At 38.0% G+C, this 22,174-nt stretch overlaps 1 protein-coding gene across 1 annotated transcript in view; it reads right to left on the reverse strand.

The window, feature by feature from the left end:
- Positions 1 to 50: 50 nt before the first annotated feature.
- Positions 51 to 22,174, reverse strand: part of LOC121941739 (unconventional myosin-XV) — a 56,641-nt gene continuing 34,517 nt past the window's right edge. Inside the window, exons 39-67 of the mRNA XM_088075826.1 lie at positions 20,297 to 20,378; positions 20,074 to 20,169; positions 19,340 to 19,400; positions 18,919 to 19,012; positions 18,681 to 18,795; positions 17,795 to 17,910; positions 17,651 to 17,710; positions 16,487 to 16,562; positions 16,262 to 16,377; positions 16,039 to 16,157; positions 14,594 to 14,735; positions 14,006 to 14,117; positions 13,839 to 13,913; positions 12,291 to 12,496; positions 12,078 to 12,196; positions 10,813 to 10,882; positions 10,613 to 10,685; positions 9,563 to 9,636; positions 9,351 to 9,433; positions 9,106 to 9,236; positions 8,928 to 9,022; positions 7,286 to 7,363; positions 7,037 to 7,133; positions 5,603 to 5,763; positions 5,391 to 5,524; positions 3,433 to 3,566; positions 1,975 to 2,108; positions 1,709 to 1,849; positions 51 to 1,597 (exon numbers count right to left, since the gene is read on the reverse strand). Of these exons, the coding sequence (XP_087931952.1) occupies positions 1,496 to 1,597; positions 1,709 to 1,849; positions 1,975 to 2,108; positions 3,433 to 3,566; positions 5,391 to 5,524; positions 5,603 to 5,763; positions 7,037 to 7,133; positions 7,286 to 7,363; positions 8,928 to 9,022; positions 9,106 to 9,236; positions 9,351 to 9,433; positions 9,563 to 9,636; positions 10,613 to 10,685; positions 10,813 to 10,882; positions 12,078 to 12,196; positions 12,291 to 12,496; positions 13,839 to 13,913; positions 14,006 to 14,117; positions 14,594 to 14,735; positions 16,039 to 16,157; positions 16,262 to 16,377; positions 16,487 to 16,562; positions 17,651 to 17,710; positions 17,795 to 17,910; positions 18,681 to 18,795; positions 18,919 to 19,012; positions 19,340 to 19,400; positions 20,074 to 20,169; positions 20,297 to 20,378 (3,096 nt within the window). The 3' untranslated portion in view covers positions 51 to 1,495. The remainder of the gene's footprint in view (positions 1,598 to 1,708; positions 1,850 to 1,974; positions 2,109 to 3,432; positions 3,567 to 5,390; positions 5,525 to 5,602; positions 5,764 to 7,036; positions 7,134 to 7,285; positions 7,364 to 8,927; positions 9,023 to 9,105; positions 9,237 to 9,350; positions 9,434 to 9,562; positions 9,637 to 10,612; positions 10,686 to 10,812; positions 10,883 to 12,077; positions 12,197 to 12,290; positions 12,497 to 13,838; positions 13,914 to 14,005; positions 14,118 to 14,593; positions 14,736 to 16,038; positions 16,158 to 16,261; positions 16,378 to 16,486; positions 16,563 to 17,650; positions 17,711 to 17,794; positions 17,911 to 18,680; positions 18,796 to 18,918; positions 19,013 to 19,339; positions 19,401 to 20,073; positions 20,170 to 20,296; positions 20,379 to 22,174) is intronic.

Consider the following 22,174-nt stretch of genomic DNA (forward strand, 5'->3'; position numbering starts at 1 on the left):
GTCACGTGACTCGAACGGAAGACACATAAATCCATTTTGGGAGAGCACGCGCCAGACTGCTGCTAAATTTGTCCCTCTAACCTTTTATTTACGTCCATAAAGTTCACCATGTTAATTATGGGGTCAGGGGTCATCTTGGTTTTTATGAAAATGTTATTGATTGATGCCTATCTAACCACAACAACAACAACAACAACAACAACAACAACAACAACAATACCAATACTAATGCTAATACTAAAGATTATTGTTATTATTATTAAGCAAGTAAGTAACTAATATCAAGAACCATCGTTTATTTTAAATAAACTAACTTTCAAATATCTGAATATGTGCACAACTCAAACAAAAACACATTTGTGTGTTCAGATTCACTTCTGGATATATTAAGTACAAAACTCTTATTTTAAGTACATATCTTTTGTTTTGTATATATATCTACTTTTAAATTTTGAACTAAAATGAATCAACAAGTCAAATGACCAAAAATTAATCAGCAACAATTTTAATAATTTATTATGTTTTAATCAAAATTAATCCTTTTTTATGATATTAAATTAAATACCATTTTAATTTTGACTGTTATTAAAACAAATAAACATTATGGGGATGCTGCCTTGAGCTATCTGGACTTCTTAAAGCTATTTTAGGCCTATTAATATTTTCAAACTAATGAATCCCTAAATCAAGACAAATAATTAACACATTACTCAATAGCAATAAAAAATGTTCATCAAAATTTACCAAAACCAGAACCAACATAGTAAAATTTCTTGTTTGGTCCAACCAACAGTCTAACACCCAAATATTTTCCCTTAAAGATAATTAAAGACAAACAAAATCAGGTAATATGAAGGTCTGACAAGCTGAAATGAGAATGTTTTCCACTTTTGCTCAAAACAAAACAAAACAATTAACTGATTAGGAAAAAAGCAAAACTTGAAGATTATTTTTTTTAAATTAGTTTTTAAGTGAAAAAAAAATAGTGAAAAAAGTTACCTCTCTTTAAAATAGCGTGTTTTATTTCTGATAAAATATTCTTTACAAAACAAGAAAGTTGATGCAATAATGTTGTTTACATTATGTCAAGTTTTACAGTCAACAGTATCAATAAAAAAATAAGAAAACATGTTACATATCAGTTATAAAATTCTGTAATGACAAGGCACAAGCCTGTGAATCTCCCTCACTGTTCATTATACGTTTCTGTACATTTTAAAACATCTTTAATATTTGATTAATTAAAACTACAGTGGTCAGTGCAATTATAAAAGTGTCAGCCTGTAAGAAACATTAACTAATGTTGACTTTTCACTGTCTTCAAGATGCACTTTCTTCAGTTAATGCAGAATAATTATCAAGTAAAAGTGAGACTGACCTCCAGGTTATTTACACATTCACATATAGTATGAGAACACCTGAAGGCGAGAGGAGGTAGGCTATTTATAAGGGTTTTGTCTACGTGTGTGTGCGTATAATGTAGCGTGAGTATGTGTTATAACATGGTGATTTCGCTGGGTGGCAGGGTGAGTCTCCTCTCCCGAACAGACATCATGTTTTCCACCTGCATGGCGATGACTCGACACAACTCCAAGCCCTGTGGACAAACACCGCCACACATGAGCACAGAGACGGAGACATAGCGACGTCACTGAAAATGATCGTGTGTGTCCTCTGAAGAGTGTCCTTGGCTGTGTTTGCGTAATACCTGCTCCAGCTGCAGCTGAATGACCCGCTGGGTGTTCATGTCCCCCAGGGTCAGGTCCACATATGGGTAACTCGTTCCAGCAGTGGGCCTCTGGGTGCGGCTGGACTGCACCTCCACCAGGGGGACCACTGACATCAGCTCCTGCACCACAGACACCAGACATTATGTCTACTGAAACTATGTGAGTCCACTGCTGGGCTCGTGTCTCAGTCACGATGAGCTGAGTCACACGAGTGCTCGACGATGGTGAATGTATGGTTCCTTACATGTGTATTTTTGTGCAGGAAGTGGAGGCCATGTTGATTGACAGCAACAATACAGGGGGCGTAGAAGGTGGTGGAGCTGCTGCTGTGGATGTAGAAGAACGAGGAGCCGAACATTGGGAACGCACTGATCAGCCCTGCACACACAGAGACACAGAATTTAAGAGGAGAGAGAAAGGGGATTGTCACGTTATTATCCTCTAAGGACATACCCGATGAACTGGACAAGAAAAAAAAAAATTGAAAGGGGCACTTTAAAGATTTTAAACAATAAAATTCACTTTATTAATCACGAGAAGTCTGACTCAGCCTGAGAAAAAAAGTTATATCACTTCTTCTGTGGCTCTGGAGGAGCTTTTTTAAAATCTGAACAGAATTACCCCGGTGATGTTGTCAGGGATATCTCGGCTTGGGCTTGGAAACCACAAATTTTAACATTAAAATGCAGGAATGAACGCTGCAGAAAGACTTTTCTGCCAGCTGCCATTAGACATGAATGCTCTTAAACAACCATTGTTTTTAATAACCACACTTTTGCAAACTGAAATTTTATACACTACATAGTCTTTATTAGTATTGGACATTTTTTATTTGTGAGTATTATTTAGTATTTATTATTTAATATTTATTTTTTAAGATTTTTTATTTTGTGTGTGGTTCGCTGAGAATGAACTGCCATAACAAATGTAATTTCCTGTGAAAGATTAATAAAGTATCTATCCTTCTGTCTATCTATCTATCTGAGTTGCATTATGGGAAATGTAGGATGTAGTTTTTGAGGTTAAAATAATGCTGTAGACTAAAACTCCTCTGCTGTTTGTTAAATCTGTCTGTCAATATTATGGTAGAACAACACTAAATGACTGGAGTACCTCATTGAGACACAAATACTGTGTACAAGTATCTGGAAAATATCCTTAAGAAGTTCAGATTTACACATAAGCTTCATAATTTATTCTAGTGAATAAAACACCTCTAAATATAGATTAATGTTCCTGCAGCGTTAAGATAAACCTGTTGTGTTGTTGCCTTATAACTGAGAGTCTTGAAGAAGTTGTGGCTTTTGTGCATAAAATGACTCGGATGCACTACAGATTTATGCAGGCTGAGCAGGCTACTTCAGGTTTAGCACTCTGTTAACCTGAATGGGGATGAAATTACTAAACTGTGCGGCACTTTTAAGCTAATCAGTTATGGGACCGAATGGATCAAATTCTGATAGTGAAACGAGTCATTTTGTGGGAGTTTTTACTGATTTAGAGACGTCTCTTTTGACATTAAGTCTATTGGAAAATTTTTTTCGGGCCACATGGCAACACGTGATTAACATAATTTCACTGCCTGGCCACTATAAAAATTGCCCACACAGACCAGCACACTTCCTAATTTTGATCAAGACACCCCTAGTGGCAGAAATTACATACTGTGCGTTAAATTTGAATGTGTGAACAGGGATCTTACCCAGAAACTGTGCTCTGGCTTGGTGCGGGTTCAGGGTCTGCACTTGCTGCATGTGCTGCGTCACCATGGTAACCCACTGCTGGGGTGGCTGCTTTTTGAACAGAGGTGTGGCGATGTACTCCGATAACTCATGTCTGGAGGAGAGGAGAAGATAAACAGGGGTTTGCTTCGCTCAGTGATTTCTCAACATTTTTCAGGATGATGATTTTGCTCAGTGAGCTGTTTCTGTTCTGCTGTTGGCTCTGTGTGTGTGTGTGTGTGTGTGTGTGGGTGGAGAGAGAGACAGTGATAAAAACAGTAAGAGCACGAAAGGACACAAGTTTTTACAGTTGAAAAAAAGTAAAACACACTTCAAACACAAAAACTATTCACTGCACGCTGCAGTCTCTCTCCAACAACGAGTTTTCTCCTGCATGGCTATTCAACATGAGCACTTAATTGAAAATGTAGAAACACTTCTGCTGCACTGTAACTATATAAGCGTTGTCAGGCTGCCTGCATTACACATATAAATGACAAATAAATAACAATATAAAACATTAAACAACAACATGCCCATAAATCTAATGAGCATCTCCTGTAAATGTGCTAAAACAGAGGAACTGTTAGAGGTTGACTTTCCTAAAATCATTAACCTGCAGGTAAAAGGGATTCTTGTGGAGAATTTTATGCTAATTTCACTTTTATATTTTGGTCATGTTAAATGTTAAAGACTGATTAAATTGGTGTTAATTATGAAGGTCAAATGCATCCTGGAATAATGGGTAAAAATGATGGGTAAAAACTAAGAGTATTAACTGAGAAAAGTGAGAATAATTGCTTTTGTTGTCATTAAAAGAATCTGAAGGGTAAAGACAGCTGAACTACTGGAGCAATAATGTTGTCTGTATTAAAACAAGACGGGTTAAATGGCTGTGTGGTGAGAATCAAAACCTTGGGGGGAACAAATGAAATTTGGTGTTTGTATAGATGTACTTTTACATGTAGGTGGGTTTCATATACTGCAGTGTATGAAAAGTCGTTAAGTTAGTGTATTTTATTTTTCTTGATATATTTATGCAAATGTATCTGTTCTCTTTATTAATTCCTCTAAGCTTTATTCCTCTTTTTATGATTAGTGTATATTCTGCTTTATCCTTAACTGTAAAAATACTATGAAGTATGGGTTATGAACGCAGCAATGATATGACTGATGAATTAAAATGGATAATAATAAAGAATAAAAATAGTTTTTAGATTCTCCTTAAGTAGTGGTGGAAGAAGTATTCATATCCTTAATTTAAAAGTAGTCAAACCACGCTGTGAAAATACTCCACTGCATTCAAAACTGTACTTCAGTAAAAGTATGTAAGTATTTTCACAAACATTTATTTAAAGTTTTAATTGTACAATAACAATATGATGTTTCTGTGTTAATATACTGCTGCATTAATGTGTATGTTGTATTTTACTGTTTTATTTTAGATGTTTAAGGTTATGCTAATTTTAACTTATTTATAAAGTGTTAATTTACAATGATGCATCATATTCTAAAAGATCATTTTAAGTTTTCGCTGTCCTGTGAGAACCACGTGATGTATCTGTAAAACTTTTCATGGTGTCATTAAAAACAGCCCTGTTTTCAGCTTGATGCATTTTCCATCTGATTGAAGAGGATTTTTATTTAAATGCTGTATCTAAATCTGGCGAAAGATAGTTGATTATTGACTCTCATTCCCAGATCATCAAATACCTGTACTTTGAGATGGTGGTTCGGTCCAACTATCAGTAATCTGAAAAGTATCTATAGCTGTCAGACAACTGTAGTGCAGTAAAAAGTACAATATTTCCCTCTGAGATGTAAAAGAGTAGAAGTATCAAGATGCAAAAAAAGGAAATACTCAAGTAAAGAGTAAATGTACTCAGTTACAGACTGTTTGATCATGTGATCACTGAAACCAGAGGCTGTTTGCTCTCACATGCTGGGGATGAAGACGATGTCTTTGGCTCTGTGCTGCAAAGCCGCCAGTTTGGAGATCTGGTGAAACTGTTGATCGCTCACTTTTCCATGAGGAAGAACATTCAGCAGGCCTTTACGGTAGTCTGGCAGGATCTGAATAAACACACAAACACAGTTACATACAAACATGTCGGGAACATATGCTGCATGCTTGTGAATCACCTGTCGTACCTGGTTATAGTGCATGGCGACGCAGAGCTCATTGTCAAATTTGAGCGATTGTGTCCAGACAACTCGTCTGAACCAGAAGCTGTAGTTGGTGTCGACTAACTCGGCCTCTGTAGCAATATCTAGGATGTACTCGTGCTTATTCAGAGGACGCACACTCTGACCTGAACACACACACACACACACACACACACACACACACACACACACACACACACACACACACACACACACACACACAAATGTAAACATTTATTAAAAAGAGATATGCATATTTACCTGAAGATTAACTTAAACCACTCAATTCACATTTGTTAAAGATATAATAGATATAAAATATATAATATATGCAGGTTCTTCCTAAAAAACAAAACAAAACAAAAAGATGTACAGGCTCCTACAGAAGTAATCCCTCTCAGGCATCATTTATGCCCTAATAGAAGTGTGTGATGGTGTGTTTTTCTGCAAAAACTCTGCCCTCTGCCTGGATTTCTTCTTTTCTTGTATTTTTTCTGTAGTTAGGGTGTTTACAGGCACAATGCTGAGGTGAGGTACTATATAGGGACTTTAGAAAAAGGAAGGGACCAAAAACCAGATACTAAGAATCACACATCAATGAGAAAGAATTGAAAACCGTGGACATAGCACAAAAAAAACCTGAACATATTGAGGTGAAATGCCAAACCAGAGTGAATCGGGGGTCAGCTGTCACCTTAGTGGTGAGTGTGTTAATATACAGGAAACAACAATCCTGATTGGTTTATTCAATACTGGCAAACACTAGTTAAAATCCAAAACAAACTACTCACATAAATACCTTGAACAGTCATGTCATTGTTATGTAGCGACATGTTAAATAAGCTGCTGTGCTTTTGAATGAGCTACAGCAGCTGCCAGCAGATATCATCTGGAGATATTAAATGCTAAAAGAGGAAAGACAGAGAATGCAAAGAGTCCTGTGTGAGGGCTTCAAGGGACGAAGCGCTGGAGTTTTCATAAATTATGTCAAGGTAAGAACTTGAAGGAAAAGTATATAGAAGGTAAGTATTTTTATTTTTCAATGGGACAATTTGGACATTGTGTTTCTAAATAGACAGATACACAGCAAGCGAGTGAGTGGTGTATCAACATCTTCATAGATAATAAAGAGGACAAATGCTTATTGGACTGTTATTGGCAGACACTCTGTGTTGTGATATCAGTATCGGAAATGAAAAGGTGATATGGAGCCATCACTCGTTATTTTGCCATGAAGGCCCGATCAGGACTCGTGAACATGAGTGACTTTCTTTCACTGATAGAAACCAGAGAACAGTCTGATACATGATCTGTGAGTGGATCTGCTTCACTGACAGGGACAAGATGCACTAGTACAATTTTGTGTGTGTGTGTGTGTGTGTGTGTGAGAGAGAGAGAAGCAGACGTCTGTGAGCACACCTCTGTTGGTGACTAAAAATATGGCATATTCTTCCATGGCCTCAAGTTTGTGTAAACCCATCTCATAACACAGCTCCTCGATCACCTCCAGGGCAACCTGAAAAACACAACACATCAACAACACACACACACACACACACACACACACACACACACACACACACACACACACACACACACGAGTATATCACAGCCGTCTCCTCATAGACACCAGTTTTGCTGAACTGCCAGAAGTTTCCGAACACTTACAGAACATGTTTTGATTTTCACGTGACGTTCGATGCCTCCAGGAAAGAGAAATAGCTGACGTTTTGAACTACGACCCGCCTGTGGAAGTACAAACACACACTCATATACTATTTACTGTACATACACTGAATATGTCGGACTATGGCAGATTCTATGAGCACCACAACACACATAAATCTCAATATGGTCTCAAGTGAAGAAGGGTAACTTACTTTGAGATTTTTTTTGTGTTATCTTAAAATGTGACAGCACAGAATTGTGTACAAACTATTATTTATTGTATAGATTAAACAACACAAAGGTCAGGTAGTTTCTTGTGTGAGCAGTTCATTCAGAGTATTGTTTTTGTTTGGTTTTGCTGTTTTTATTTTTAGTTTGTTTGCATTTATTTTATTTTATTTTTCCACATGGTTTTGCTTATGACTGGAGGAAGGAAGGAAGGAAAAAGATGATGTTTTTTAATCCCATGTGGGATGAGCCAAATGCATGACGCCAAAGTAAATAAAAATGGATTAAACAATGAACGTAGTAGTTAGTAGATAAAGGATAGTGACAAGTCCTATAGTTTCCTTGTCAACAAATCCTACAAAAATAACAAAAAATGTGTTTGTCGCTTATTACATGTTGACTTCTTCCCAATCCTCTCTGTGATACTCAGGCCCAAAGCCCACGGGTCCTTAATAAATCTTTAAGAACAACCTAAATACTACAATTGCTGGGGGCTATTTTTAGGCTATCATGTTCATTTTTAGGAGGGAAAAAGACGCCCAGTGGTTGGTCGATGCTGGACAGTATTTATAGGGTTCCCACACATTTTCATAGACAAGTTTTCAGAACTTTTCTAGGAATATAAACATATTATTATATTATTTTACATAATTTTTCTTTTCAAATTTGCCTGCCGTCTTTTTAAACAAACCAGATTTGCTCTGAGAGAGCTACATTATGTCAACAGCTACAAAAAAAATAAATGTAGCTGATGAGTTTCTTTACATTTTATCCATGGAAAATTAAGGTAGTAAAGTAACAAAGTAAAAAGTAACAATGCCGTAACTAAACTTTCAGCAATTTTTACCAATTTCATTACTTTTCCAGGCCTGGAAAATGTGATTATGAAATTCCATGACTTTTCCAAGTTTTCCATGACTGTAGGAACCCTGAATTTACCATAAGTTTTCCAAAGTCAAACACAGTTTTAAGAACAATTTATCTTTAAAATGGTAATGTTTACCGTTTAACGTTTACTGCTGTTTCATCCTTACGAGCTACCACATTGATTTGCCGCAAATATCGCTAATAATTCTATAAAATAACCTATACAATATCATAGATGAGTACCTTTACTTTTTGCTGCCACTGCTGTTGGTGCTGTTTTATTTCGTTCAAGGCAGGACTTTTTTTTAATGTACATTTTTTTAAAGATTTTTTGGGGGGATTATAAAAGGACAGCTTAAATGTGGAAGGATGAGAGAGAGGAGATAACATGCAACAAAGGGTCGCAGGCTGAATTCAAACCTATGGTGGCAGTGGCAAGAACACAGCCTCTGTACATGAGGCGCCCACTCTATCAGGTATATTTTATTTTAGTATCATAAATGAGCACTTCCTCCACCACTGTAGATAAATAAAAAGAGGCACTGACCATCATAGCCTTCAGCTCCATGCTGTTAGGTGGAACAGTGCGGCCGCCATACTGGAACGTCTTCTTCAGGTTCTGCTCACATGCTTTAGCGATGCCTAACACATTCAAAGAAAATATCATGTGCTGGTGGCGCTGGTAATGTGTACAGCACATTTTGGTGATAGTGTGTGTTTTTTACCCTGATACTGAGCCCCGGCGCTGCGAGACGCCTGCTGCAGGCTCTTGAGCAGGAAGGGCTTGAGGACTTCAGAGCAGCGATGGAAGGCGGTCAGGATGTACAGCAGCCTCCAGCCTCGTTGGCAACTATCCCTGTACGACACAAGAGTGCACAGACACACTCAGGATTACAGTCTCGGGGAAGAAAAGAGGAGTGTGGGTTGGTTCGTGCTGCCTTATGTTGTTTATGTGGGAAAGCAGACTCACGGTTTGGAGCTGGTGTTAGCTGTAAGCTGTTTGAGGAGTTGGCAGTAAGCCTCATCCCTCATCAAGGTGAACTCTCCGATGAGCTGAGGGGAGGACGCACACACACATACGCACGCACGCACACACACACACACACACACACACAGATTAGTAAACTGTCAAAGACAAAATAGTAGCCTAAGATTAAAAAAAAAAAATCCCAGTGTATTTACCTTGAGGAAATTGCTGACCACTTCCTGTTCTGTTGATCCCCTTGACGGAGCGTCACCCATGAAACGCATCACCGCTACACAAATTATATAACCAGGACACAAACACACACACAGTACCATTATATTGTCACTTAAACTTATACATATATATACTTTAAAATTCTTCATAACTGTTATTACCTCTGTTCAGCACAGCCATTTCAACTACTGTCTAATTTATATTAATATATTTCATATTTTATTTATGTTGAATCTTTGTTGTAACTTGCTTATCTAAACTTATGTTTAGATTCTCTGTTTTTTTTTTTTTTACTTGTGACCTTCTTTTTCTTAAATATGCATATTAAATTAGGGAGCATAGGATTTTCATGGCCAACAACTGCTTCTCTGTAATAGTCATGCATTTGATAATTAAAGAGCTTGAACCCACACAGTAACACACGCAGGTCGACAATATTTAAGACTCAAGATTCAGTATTTTACTGCCTTTTCAACACTTGGTTTGGTGGTCACACAAAGGTTTTTATAGTTCATTAAAAGTAAACTAAAACTTCAAACTAGGTCTGAAAAAACTAAAAACTAAACTAATTGATACTGTGTATTCACAAAACTAACTGAAATATATACAGAATATGTCTTTAGTTTTAGCTTGAAACAGTGACAACCTTAGGTCACAGAAATATTTTAAGGTTATAATAATAAATCAATAAAACAAGCAGTTCCTCTCAGTGCAACAACAGCTATGATGCAGATTAAACAGTGCAATACATACATAGTCTTACAGACAGGAATAATAGCAGCATATTATTGATAGAGAGTAAAAGGCACAAGTGGCCCCTGGGTAAGTAATGTTAGAAAACCTGGCTGTTCTGCTTCTGATAGTTTTTTTTCTATTAGTATTGAATAGGAGATTTCGTGGAGAAATCCAAACTTAAGTACTTTCAAATCTGATCTCATTTGGACAGCGGATGAATGGGAGCCCGGGTGTAACAAGAGCAATGTAATAAGAGGATGTCATTAGAGGAGAGATGAGACAAGGTGAGTACTTACACAGGAAGAGATCAGCTGCCACTCTGCTCATGGCCGGGTCCGTGAACTCTATCAGGGACTCCGTCAGAGGAGTCTGCAAAGGAGACAATCATACAACAAAAGCGTTAATGAAAAACAACTCAATTAAACCAAAAACCACATTAGAGTTATGAAGAGACAGCGTGCTAAGATCCTTTAAGTTAGAGTGAGAAGAAAAGTACCTTGGAGAATTTGATCATTTCAGTCGGCTCTCTGGAGTCTCTGTTCTTGCTTTTGCTCTTCAAGGAATCTCTGGGAATGAAATCAGTTCAAGTGCAGCCTTTAAATTCAAACAGTGCTGGAAGAAGTACTCTGATCATTTACAAAACTCTATTATAAAAAAAAGTCCTGCTTTCAAAATTCAATTTGACAAAATTATAAAAGGTACAAAATAGAATTGAAAATGCTCATTATGTGAATTAGTGTCTGTCAGTCTTTTATAATTTTGTTATTAAATCATTATTATTAATACAAACAACACTTTCATGTTGCAGCTTGTAGAAATGATAATAATAACAATCATAAGGTCAAGGTCAAGGTCAAGGTCACTTTGCAACACATAAAATCAGAAATACAATGCACAATAAGCAACAAGGCACCAACAAAAAAACACCAATGAAATCAACACTGAAAAACAGAATACACAAAAGAACATCGATCAGCAATGAGTCAACGTTGTTATGACACGCAGCTGTTGCAGTTAAAGCTACAGTAGATAATTCAATAAAATATTAGATTAAATCAATTACAACATTTTGTTATAATTGGTGAAACTGTCACTATATCCTGACAGGAGAAAAACAGACAGATAATCTGTAAAAAAAAAAACAAAAAAAACATGTTCTTCTGGCTCCTCCCTGTGCTCCTTATGGCATTTGCAAAAATCCACCGTGCCTGAACGAGAATCACCGATCAGAGCCAGGAGAAGTCAGCCACAGTCAGTTGTTTCAAATACCATTAGGAGCACTAGAAGGTGTTCGAGGGTACCTGATCTTTTTCACAGATTAGATATCTCATGTACTTTCATCAGGATGTCCTCAAGTCAAGTCAGTTTTATTTATAAAGCCCATTATCACAAATCACAATTTGCTTCAGAGGGCTCTACAGCAAACGACCTCCCTCTGTCCTTGGACCCTCATGTTACAAAAAAAACCCTTCAACAGCAGGAAAAAAAAAGTTGATTTATAAAATTTACCTACTGTAGCTTTTAAGTGAGTAATAAATGTAGTGGAACAAAGAGTACAATATCTAATTTAAAATTGTAGTGGTATAGAAGTAGAACGTATCATGCAATAAAATACAAGTTAAAATTGTACTTAAGTGCAGTACTTGAGTTAATGTACTTCCTACCAGTGGATTTGTAAGGGTCAAGGTTGTTTGAGGTTTGTGTTTTTGTGTGTGTGTGAAAATTTCTGTGTGACTGCACTTCTTTTTCTCTGTGTCTCACCCCTTCATGTTGTTTCCCTGTCTGAAGTACTTCTTGGCGAACTCCAACATGTCATATTTACTGTCCTGCAGGGCCCTCTCATCCAGATCTCCTTCAGCAAAGCCGTCAAGGGAAACCTTCTGAAAAAAAGAAAGATTGACAGTAAAAAAACAACCTGACACTCAGATCATTTTGACAGGCAGAAAAACAACATATGAGTGTGTGTGTGTGTACCTCAATTGTTTGATCTATCTCATGTGCAGCCATGGTGGACGCCACGGCAACAGCGACGGCTGATGACACAGCGAACTGTCCCGCTCCCCCTCGAGGCTCGGCCTTGCGGTCCAGTGGCAGCGACAGGAAATCAGGAGGAGCGACGGGGTGTACGCATTCAGCCGGGAACGCACCGGAGCGGCCGAACACAGCACCAAACTTCCAACCTAAAACACACACACACACACACACACACACACACACAGAGAGAGAGAGAGAGAGAGAGAGAGCAGAGGGATTACAGCCCAGTATTCGGCAGCACCCACACACCTGCAACAAACTGCCTCTCTGCTGTAAGTCCTGATCACTATCTGCCTTTCCTCTAACAGCGGGTCAGCTTTTCATTTACACAAGTCAGATCTTTATCTGCATGCTTTTCTCTCTCATTTACAAGACTTAACTCTCCCCCGAGGCTACGCTGATAACCTGGTACATTTACACAGCCTTTGGTCTCATTATAGATACTATACACATGGGTTTTTCTGTCACATGTGAGAACATCGTACTGACTGACATTAATTCTCTGCAGAGTTACCCTGACCTTAGTCATGACCACTGCATGCCTGATCCCAACCCTTGCTCTGACCTGAAACCGTCACTATATCTACATAGTACTACATAGGACAGATAGTCTGTAAAAAACAAACAAAAAAAAAAAAAACATGTTCATCCTCCTCCTTGTAGTGCCTCTAATGGCTTTACCGCAGGTGAATGAAAACAACCAATCAGAGCACAGGAGTCTCCCACGCTGCTGTCAATCATGTCAGTCTCTGCTCGTGAACTGCAGTCAAACTGTCAAACTAGGCAACGCTGATCGAACATGAATCAAGATTCTGTTACTGCATTGCCTCTTTCTCACCTCACATGTTTTCAGAAACTTATTTAAGCAAACTTTTTAGCTGTAAAACGAGAAAGTTTGTGACTCGGCTGTCATGTTTAAAACCGTCAAGCCGAAACAATGCACCACTGTTGATTTGGACAATGTGAAGTTCATTCGAGGACAATTTCAGAGTCCATGTCATGGTACAAAGAAAAAATAAATGAGCAGTCACAGTAAATTACAAAAATGTGAGTGGAGGCACACTCTGAGTTTGTCGTATCCAGGATCTGTTGAGCAAAGGAATGAAGTGACGTCTCCTCATCTGTGATCTTATTCCATCTTTTGTGTCCTCAAGAAATGAATCAATGAATCAATATTTTTCAAATTGCATCACCATTTTCCATCTGAAAAATAATTTTCTGATACAATATTGTATTTAAAGAGTGCTGTCGGCGCCATCGACATCACTGCACCTATTTGTCCTTGGTTCCAGATACCATCATACCTCCAGGGGACACGGACACACTGCAGGTTAGTAAATCTCTCAAAGCTGTCAGTTTGAATTGTTGCTTTGTTTATTTTTTAGCCTCGGCCGTGACGCTATCATCTGTTTGCCACGTGCAAAAATGTGAAGTTCATGGAGCCGATTTTGTTTTGGATGTAAATTAAGAGATTTCTTGAAAACTCACCAAAGTCTTGAGTTTCTCTTTTTAGCTCCTCCAAAAACACCACCTTCTTCCTCACCACACAGCCGTAACTGTGACCTGGAGGAGACAAACACACACAACACACACATACATGCTTGATTATAGATTTAATCAGAAGTTAACAGGACTACATGTACAAAGTGTCTCACCTTTCTCCAGGCTGTCCATGACCTGCAGCCTGATGATGTCACCTTTGTGAAAATTGAGCATCGAACGGTCGTCTGTCACAAAGTTTCGTTCTGCAATCACATAATCTGAGTCCTGCAAGGAGGAAAGATGATGGATACTCACATTGTTATTTGGATTTTCAGCATTTGGACTGATGTTTAATCTCGACTACTTTTGCTTCAGTTGCTGTTTTCTCTCATAAACCTCCCAAAAGAGGTGAGTTTGTTACATTCAGTGTGTGAAGATGAATAAGAGAAATCGTCACTGAGTAGAAATCACCACTTCAACAGCACTAGGATTACTGCTGTCCCTACCTCCAACAGTTTTTTAGGGGCTGAAAACAAAAAATTCTAAGAAATTAAATGAAATGATTTTTAAATGTATTTAACAACACTGAAGCCCTGATGTGATATAAACTGCTGTTTCTGCAGAGCTGTCAAAAAGTTCTGCATGTAACCATTGGGCGCCATTAAAATACTGAATTTGTCCAATGCTGAGCAGAACAAGTGTGTGTGTGTGTGTGTGTGTGTGTGTGTGTGTGTGTGTGTGTGTGTGTGCAGGCAATGTACCTTTTTAATCTCATTAATGAAGGTGTCTATGAGATGTTTGACTTGTGGTGCCTTGGCTGAGAACAGGATCAGTTTCTCGTTGGTCAGATTGAACTCCAGCATGTTCTCAGAGGGGATGGTTACAAACAGGATGTCTGCATAACTGAAACAACATAAACAGTGCAATTTGTAGTATATGAATTAAATACACAGAAACAGTAGATTAAGGTAGTTATAAAAGATTACTAATGATGAAATAAACTAGTAAATAAATGTAATATTGGAGAATACAAATACAATACTATCTGCTTGTTAAATGTATTCAGTTTCTGATAGAGCAAACTGTCATGAAACAAAACCAGTGCTTTCTCTGGCTTTCTCCTGCAGCTTAAGGAGAATTAGATGTAAGACTTTTTAAAACTTTTTAATGCCACTAGGAATGAAATTAAAGACCAATTTTACAATAACCAAAGCTTAGGGGAGAAAAACATGAACAACCTTCAGGTTAGGGTCAATTTTACAAAAATGTTTTTATTGTAACATAAAACATGACTTCATTGTCTTGTGGTAGAGAGCAGAACTGGGAGATGCGTGGTAAGTATTGTTACATTTTTATTTTTTTTGTTGCTATTTTTATGTCTCTCACTCACATATGAGATTCCCCTGCTTCAGTTCCCCTAATGCTGACTTCTAAAAACTTTTTGCATAAAATACATTGTGCCTGTACACATTACCTTGTACAGGCTTCAGCCATGGAGAAAATTATTGGTTAAATTGGTCATTTTTGTTTAATTTGCTCCTCCCCACACTGTCCGGGGAACAGCAACAGCTCGCTATCAAACAGAAATAAAATATGAATGTTCTTGGTCACACAATCATAATTTGCATTTTAGATTTACAATTTAATATCAGGAGAAAAAAGATAATTAGAAATTATCATTTTTAAGAGACATATATAAGACATTTATATTAACAATTAGGGCCTTATGTTTAAATAAATAATTTCAGTGCTTTTTAAGACTTTTTAAAGATTGTGATAACCCTGATTCTGTAACTCACAATCCACTGATACTGATAGGTTTGTCTTAATTTCACCTTAAAAGCAGTATTTCAATATAATGGTCCTGTAGGAATGCTTTATGAAGTTGCAGTTCTTTTGTGTTATGGTTTGAACAAAATCTGCTCTTTGACCAATAAATTTGGAGATATAGTGTTGTTAATGTAAGCGTCAGCCAATAAGTAACAAGATATTGCTTTTATGGCTTTTATATCGCCTCAAAAATCCAGTACAAGTCAGGCTAAACACACGAAGGAGTCGTTTCCTGAATAGAAAATTTGTTGTATTTGTCTGTGGTGTACAACTCCCCTGACTCTGAATTTTAAAACACACATATCTGGATCTCCAAACAAAACTGAAAGAAAAGCTGATCAGAATTAGCAAACAAAGATATAAAAACAGAACATACGTGTAGGGCCGCAGGACTCTGAAGTAGTCTGGAGCTGCAGCGCTGCTTTTTACGGTCTTTAACAGCTTTATACCGCTGTGGGACACTGATAACACCTGCACACCTGTTCCTACGCTACCCTGCACACACACACACACACACACACACACACACACAGAGGTTTAATAAAAAATAAAATAACACACTGAGTAATTATTATCTTCTAGGAGTTTAACGCCCTAACCGATGCAGGGAACAGACGGGAGAAGTATATTTCCCAGGTCTCTCTGGCAGCCGTCACGATAGTTTTCTTCACATGTTCCTCCACCGGATCCATATTCTGTTCAACCCCGTGTTTGGCTGTCATTCACACAAACAGACACATGAAGACTCGTGAATGTCAAAGAGATGCATTTGGATTAGAGCATAAGACCTAAAGAAATGTCTGCAGGAGGAACAGACAGACTACCGAAAAGGGCCTTCATTTTCTGCCTTTCATCGCGGGTGATGCGAACACACGCCTCTGACAGAGTGTCGTTCACTATCTGCAGGAGACAACAGAGGACAGGAAAGGTGATGTTAGAAATAATTTAGTTTGATCTTTCCCTGATTTTATGTCGTCAAATAAAAATCTGGAGAATAATTGGTGAGAGAAAAGGTGAATGAATTAACAGAAGCATTGAAAGGAGTGCCTCTCCCACAAAAAGACCATTTGTATATCAATAGTCCTCCTTGTGTTACCCTGAATTCATGAAAAAAAGGTTTGTTTTTGTCGCATGCCTTCAGGGTGAATGAAGAATTAAAAAATTCTCCACATCCAGCAACAGCAAACCTATTTATTAAAACACCCGTTTACAAACTCTCACAAAGCTCATGCAGTATAATCCAAGCCTCATTTATGCAGTCGTATGCTCACTACTTCCGAAACTCACGTACTTTTAATAACAGATTACTATCTAAAACTCTTCTGCATACAAATAACGAGCATGGGCAGGCTTGTACATTTACACTGAGGCATGTTATTCGTCTGTGGGTGAGACTTTTTACAAAAAAATGTTCTAAATAGTAAGGTTATGGTGTCTGGAAACCACTGAGCATTCGTCTGGTTAAATGAAACTTTGATCATATCGCACCAGTTGTGTGAGAGTTTGTAAATTTTTTTTTGTAAATAGTTCTGCTGTTGTTCTCTGCTGGCACCGGACGTTATTATGAAGTCAGAAAGACGTTGGGACTCTCACACCAGACAGACACATTAAATTTCGGATGGAATAAATATTGAGTTGACGATATTTTAAAAGCCCAGTGATGTTTGAATTTCATGTTGTGTGGACGTTCAGGTTGTGACTTTTTGCAGATGCTAGGTTTCGATAACGTTGGCATGAGATGTTTGGAAGTCGCTGGATTTTGGTCACCTGACATCACAACCTTCATTCAACCATATATCAATGTCTCACCATGGAGGCATGCAAGAAAACCAATATCTCCATAAAATCCACACGGGGTGAGTAACTGATATACACGTGATCATTTAGTGGGTGAAGTATTCCTTGAATTGACCATGTCTTAAATAAAAATAAATGCATTTATCTACTGATGCTGCATCCATTCATCCTGCATTCATCTGTTATGTTACCTGTTTGAAAATCAGATCTAGCACCAGGGGGTTGTTGAAGCTGTCTTTGGGATAAAAGACCTGTAAAAGAAAGAAAAATAACTCACAACAAAACAGAAAACAAACATTTTGACAGTGGATCATGATGTCTGTGTGAGTGCACACCTCCTTCCTGAGGTACAGTCTCCAGGGAACGTTGGTGTAGGTGTAGTGCTCCTCGTTGGTTCTCTGATGAAGCTGTGTCTGGATGGTCTCAGTCTCTACAGGAAGCTCCCGAGAAACTGCATCAGATCAGTCATGTTACATTTTAGTTTCTCCTTTTCAACGTCCTCATTTTGAAAAAACTGTATTAAGCGAGCGTGGAAATGATGTGTTGCTTTGGGACAGTCTGATTGCCTTTGCTCCACTGTTACTCCAGAGAATGGAAACGCATAGTATTGTCCTAACATTATTGTAATCTTGTTTACAGATATTCAAATGCTTAAGGTCAAGTGTCCACAAGACAACAGGAAAAATGAAAAAATGAATCTGCATATCAGTAGGATCACATGGTGCCCTGTCACCTGCCTGCTGAGAGTAAACGTGTTCCCGTTGAACTGCCCTCCTGTACTCCCGACCTTGTCTGGAACATAATGGAACTAATTGTAAGCAAACAGGCTCTCCAGTGGTGATTTTGTGCAAGTGACTGAGATAAATAGTCACTCCACTCAATATCAAGCAGAAATTTACACTGAAAATTGTCAAATACCCTCTGACACAATGAAGTCTGGTGGGCGAATGTAAGAACAACTGGCACATTTCAGAGGAGGACACTGCTGACGCTCTCACAGCCATGTGGGTGGCGAGTCTCCGTTCTGGTTTGTTTGGGTTTTTGTTCTCTGGCTGATCATGTGCAGGTGAGCTAACAAATCAGTTCTTCCTTAGTGAGAGACATGAAATCTAGACAAAAGCAGAAAGCTCCAGGGGATTTTTTTTAAACTCTGCACAGTGACGACGCCTTTTCTGCACTGGAATATGTGGATGGGTGTAAAGGTAGAGTTAGGGTGAGTACCTGGAGGAGGGAGAGGGGGAGGGCGATCAGGTGCTCTTGTCTTTGTACTCTTGGGTGGTAATCCCGCCTCCTTCAGTGCAGATGCAGATGGTGAGGGAGCAATGGGACGTTTGGGCTGGATGGACACAAAAATGCTCCATGGCTGATTTGTCTAACATCCTTGTATGTACCGCTTTTACTGTATATTCTTCTGTGTGTGTGTGTGTGTGTGTGTGTGTGTGTGTGTGTGTGTGTGTACCTGTGGAGCAGGAGGGTTGTCCATCTGTGGTTTGAGGATCTGTAAAGCTTCATCTCGAGGGGTTTGCTTCTTCCTAAACTTCCCTTCTGGTCTCCTAAATACGTCCACACAGTGTCAGTGTCCCACATTACAGTTTGCAGGGTTTTTCAACTACAAATGTAGCGCACTGCATAATCTGTGTGTTTGTGCTCATTGTGTGCAAATACAATCATTCTGTTGTCGTGTGCTCACTGTGAGCAATAACAGCACAGTCCGTATCTGTTAGTGGTTTGTTGGGCTTTACAGTATGCACGCTTAATTCTGTGGCTGAAGATAGCATCAACTGCTGTGCCGTATTTACAAGCAAACATCCGTCTATTTAAAACTATGATTATTGTGCTCACTTCAACTGCTATCAGTCTATGTGTTTGTGAGACCTCACCTCTTTTCAGGTGGTAGCAGCTCAGGCGGTGGAGGTGGGGAGTTGTACCTTTTGATGATTTCTTTAAAAACAATATAAACCGATTAAAAATGTTGTCAATTAAACTATGTATTTTAATGCATTGTTTCAAATCCTTATTACCAACCAATGTGTCTGTTTGAATTCAAGAAATAATGTAACCCTTTGAAACCTGAGAAAATTGGCTTGATTTCTTTCAAAAACATGGGCCGACATTTCAAGTTACGAGTAACAAGAAAATTACCAGAAATTAGTAAAAAAAAAAAAAAGAAAGAAAGAAAGAAAAGAGGAAAAAAAGAGGAGACAAAATGTAAAAAAAAAGACATTAAAAAAACAGAAAGTATGTAATAATTATTTTAATCTAATATAACGATACATTTTTCAGTTTTTCAGTTTTCTGGACATTTTCCCCTATTAAATTATTATCTTCTAATAATTTATCTCTCTTTCTCTCTTCTTTAAAGATTGATTTTCAGGTCATTTTCTTTTCCTAATGTCTTGGACTTGTGTGACATTTCTTGGAAAGTTGCTCCATTGCCCTTTTACTCATGTTTTCAAATCAAAAAACAAAACAAAACCCAATTTGCTCAGGTTTCAGAGGTTTAAATGCATGTAGCAGGCATCTGAACACAGAAAACTGATTTCTTTCCAGGTTTTAAAGGGTTCATAACTTTAACCTGTGACATCAACATGGTTCAGCTTTTAAGGCCAGATACCTTGGACATCTTGGCTGGGGACGACATGATCAATGGTCTTAGCTGAGTACTTCACCACCTCTCCAGCAGGGGGCGGAGGAGACGTCACCACTGGAGCTAAAACACACACAAAAAATGGAGTGATGCTCTCGTGTGTAAAGCCTTCTTAATAAGAGTTTCTCTGGTTTAGTTAAAGGGACTCTCTGCGTTTCTTGTTTGCTCACTCTTGTTTTCTCTCTCTTACCAAACTTCCTGGCTGGAGTGTCCTTGTTTATGGGTATGCCTGGAGCCTTCCTCCGAGACACGCTGTCCTTACCTGACTGCACCTGAAACACAGAGAGGACAGAGAGTTTGCACTCAAGGCTCTGCAGGACATGAACATACTGTCTTTTGACAGAAAAGAGAAGAAAAGGGACATTATACGTGATGGTGTGAATGCAAATTTAGTCATTACAGAGAGAAGTAGAAACCTGCAGAAGTAAGAATCTGTGATTAAGCAGATTTTTTTTGGTTATTTTTACTTTTTTACTTTTAAAAAAAACAACCTTTTTTTTGTTAGCAAACTTGGCGTAAGGGTTGTTGTGGTGCATATCTGTGATTCAGTGGACACATTAACTTACATTGAACTAGACCCTTTTGTTCAGTTATGGTCAACACTGAAATCATTAAAATGGTTAAACTAAAAAATAACTATTTAATAAGTAACTTTGTCAAAATCTGGATTGCCAATCAAAACATCATATAATGATTCTTTGAATAAAAGCACTGTGAGAACCAGAGGAGCATAAGTGACATTTTGGGCAAAAATGAGTTTTTATATATATATATATATATATATATATATATATGTGAAAATAAAGGTTTCACTGAGCTCCTTCTACTATAAAAAGGATGAACTCTAAACCAACCCAGAGTAATTTTGACATTTGTTTAACAAAAATGTTTTAAGTATATTACCATACACATTTTTACATAGTTTTAATATTAAATATTAAAGTTGGGACAAAGTACAGTCGTTTCTTTGTTTTGACTGTCCTGTAAAGTTGGTCAAATGTGATGTGACTCACGCCGCGCTGGCTCTCACCAGTGGTGCAGTGGTTAGCACGGCTGCCTCACACCTACACAGTTCTGGGTTTCAAACCTGCAGAAAGTCCTGTGTAGCGTTTGCACGCCAGTGTGGGGTTTCTACGGGTTCTCTGGCTTCTTCCCACAGTCCAAAGACATGCAGCTTAACTGGTGTCTCTAAATTGCTCGTAGGTGTGAATGTGAATATTAATGGTTGCTCTATGTGTGTCAGGCAGAGGGAGCTCCACATTGCCTCTCGCTCAGTCAGCTGGGATAGACTCAAGCCCCCTGAAACCGCAACCAGGATAAGCGATTCTGGATAATGAATTAATGGCTCTCATCCTTCAGATCTTTATTACCACAGATACTGACCAAACTTCTCAACATAAACTATATCAGAGCAAAAGAAAATAATGACCAGACTCAGCAGCAGCTGCATCAGCCCCAGTCCTCTTCCACTTTTGTCTCGAGATTTTGGGAGAATTTCTTCCATCTCACAGGACAGTTTTGGAAATTATGAGACTACAGCTCTCCTCTGTACTCTGCTACATATTCTGTTTGTACTTCATACTGTGAACCTTTGCACAAATCTACCGCTTCTAAAATGAATACAGCTCTTACATTTTAGTTCAAATATATTGCACATGTTTTTTAGTATTGTTTAATATTTTGATTGTAGTTATCTCTATTCTATATTCATGTTTCTTAATTTTTTCGAATAATTGCTTACTATGTTTTTTAATTATTAATGAAAGCAAAATCCTTGTATATGAAAAACTTCTTGGCATGAAGCTGGATTCTGAAACTTCTGTTTATTGATTGTCACTGATCGGCTTTTGTTTGTCTGGTTATGTTTGTTCTTTGTTTTGTATGGCCTTGTTTTTTTAGGTCTCTCCGGCAAAAGATTACATAAAGGTTACACATATTAATTTCACTTTAATATACATTTGCTTTCCGCTTTTCAACCAGCTTTGGCTCATCATGCTGACTGCACAGCTCTTATTCTTATTTCAAACAAACCACTTACTCTTTCCAAAAGAAGGAACTGCATCTAGTT

This window comes from Plectropomus leopardus, chromosome 3, assembly GCF_026936395.1.
Source record: "Plectropomus leopardus strain MGB_pleo_1.0 chromosome 3, ASM2693639v1, whole genome shotgun sequence".
NCBI classification, from domain to species: Eukaryota; Metazoa; Chordata; class Actinopteri; order Perciformes; family Serranidae; genus Plectropomus; species Plectropomus leopardus.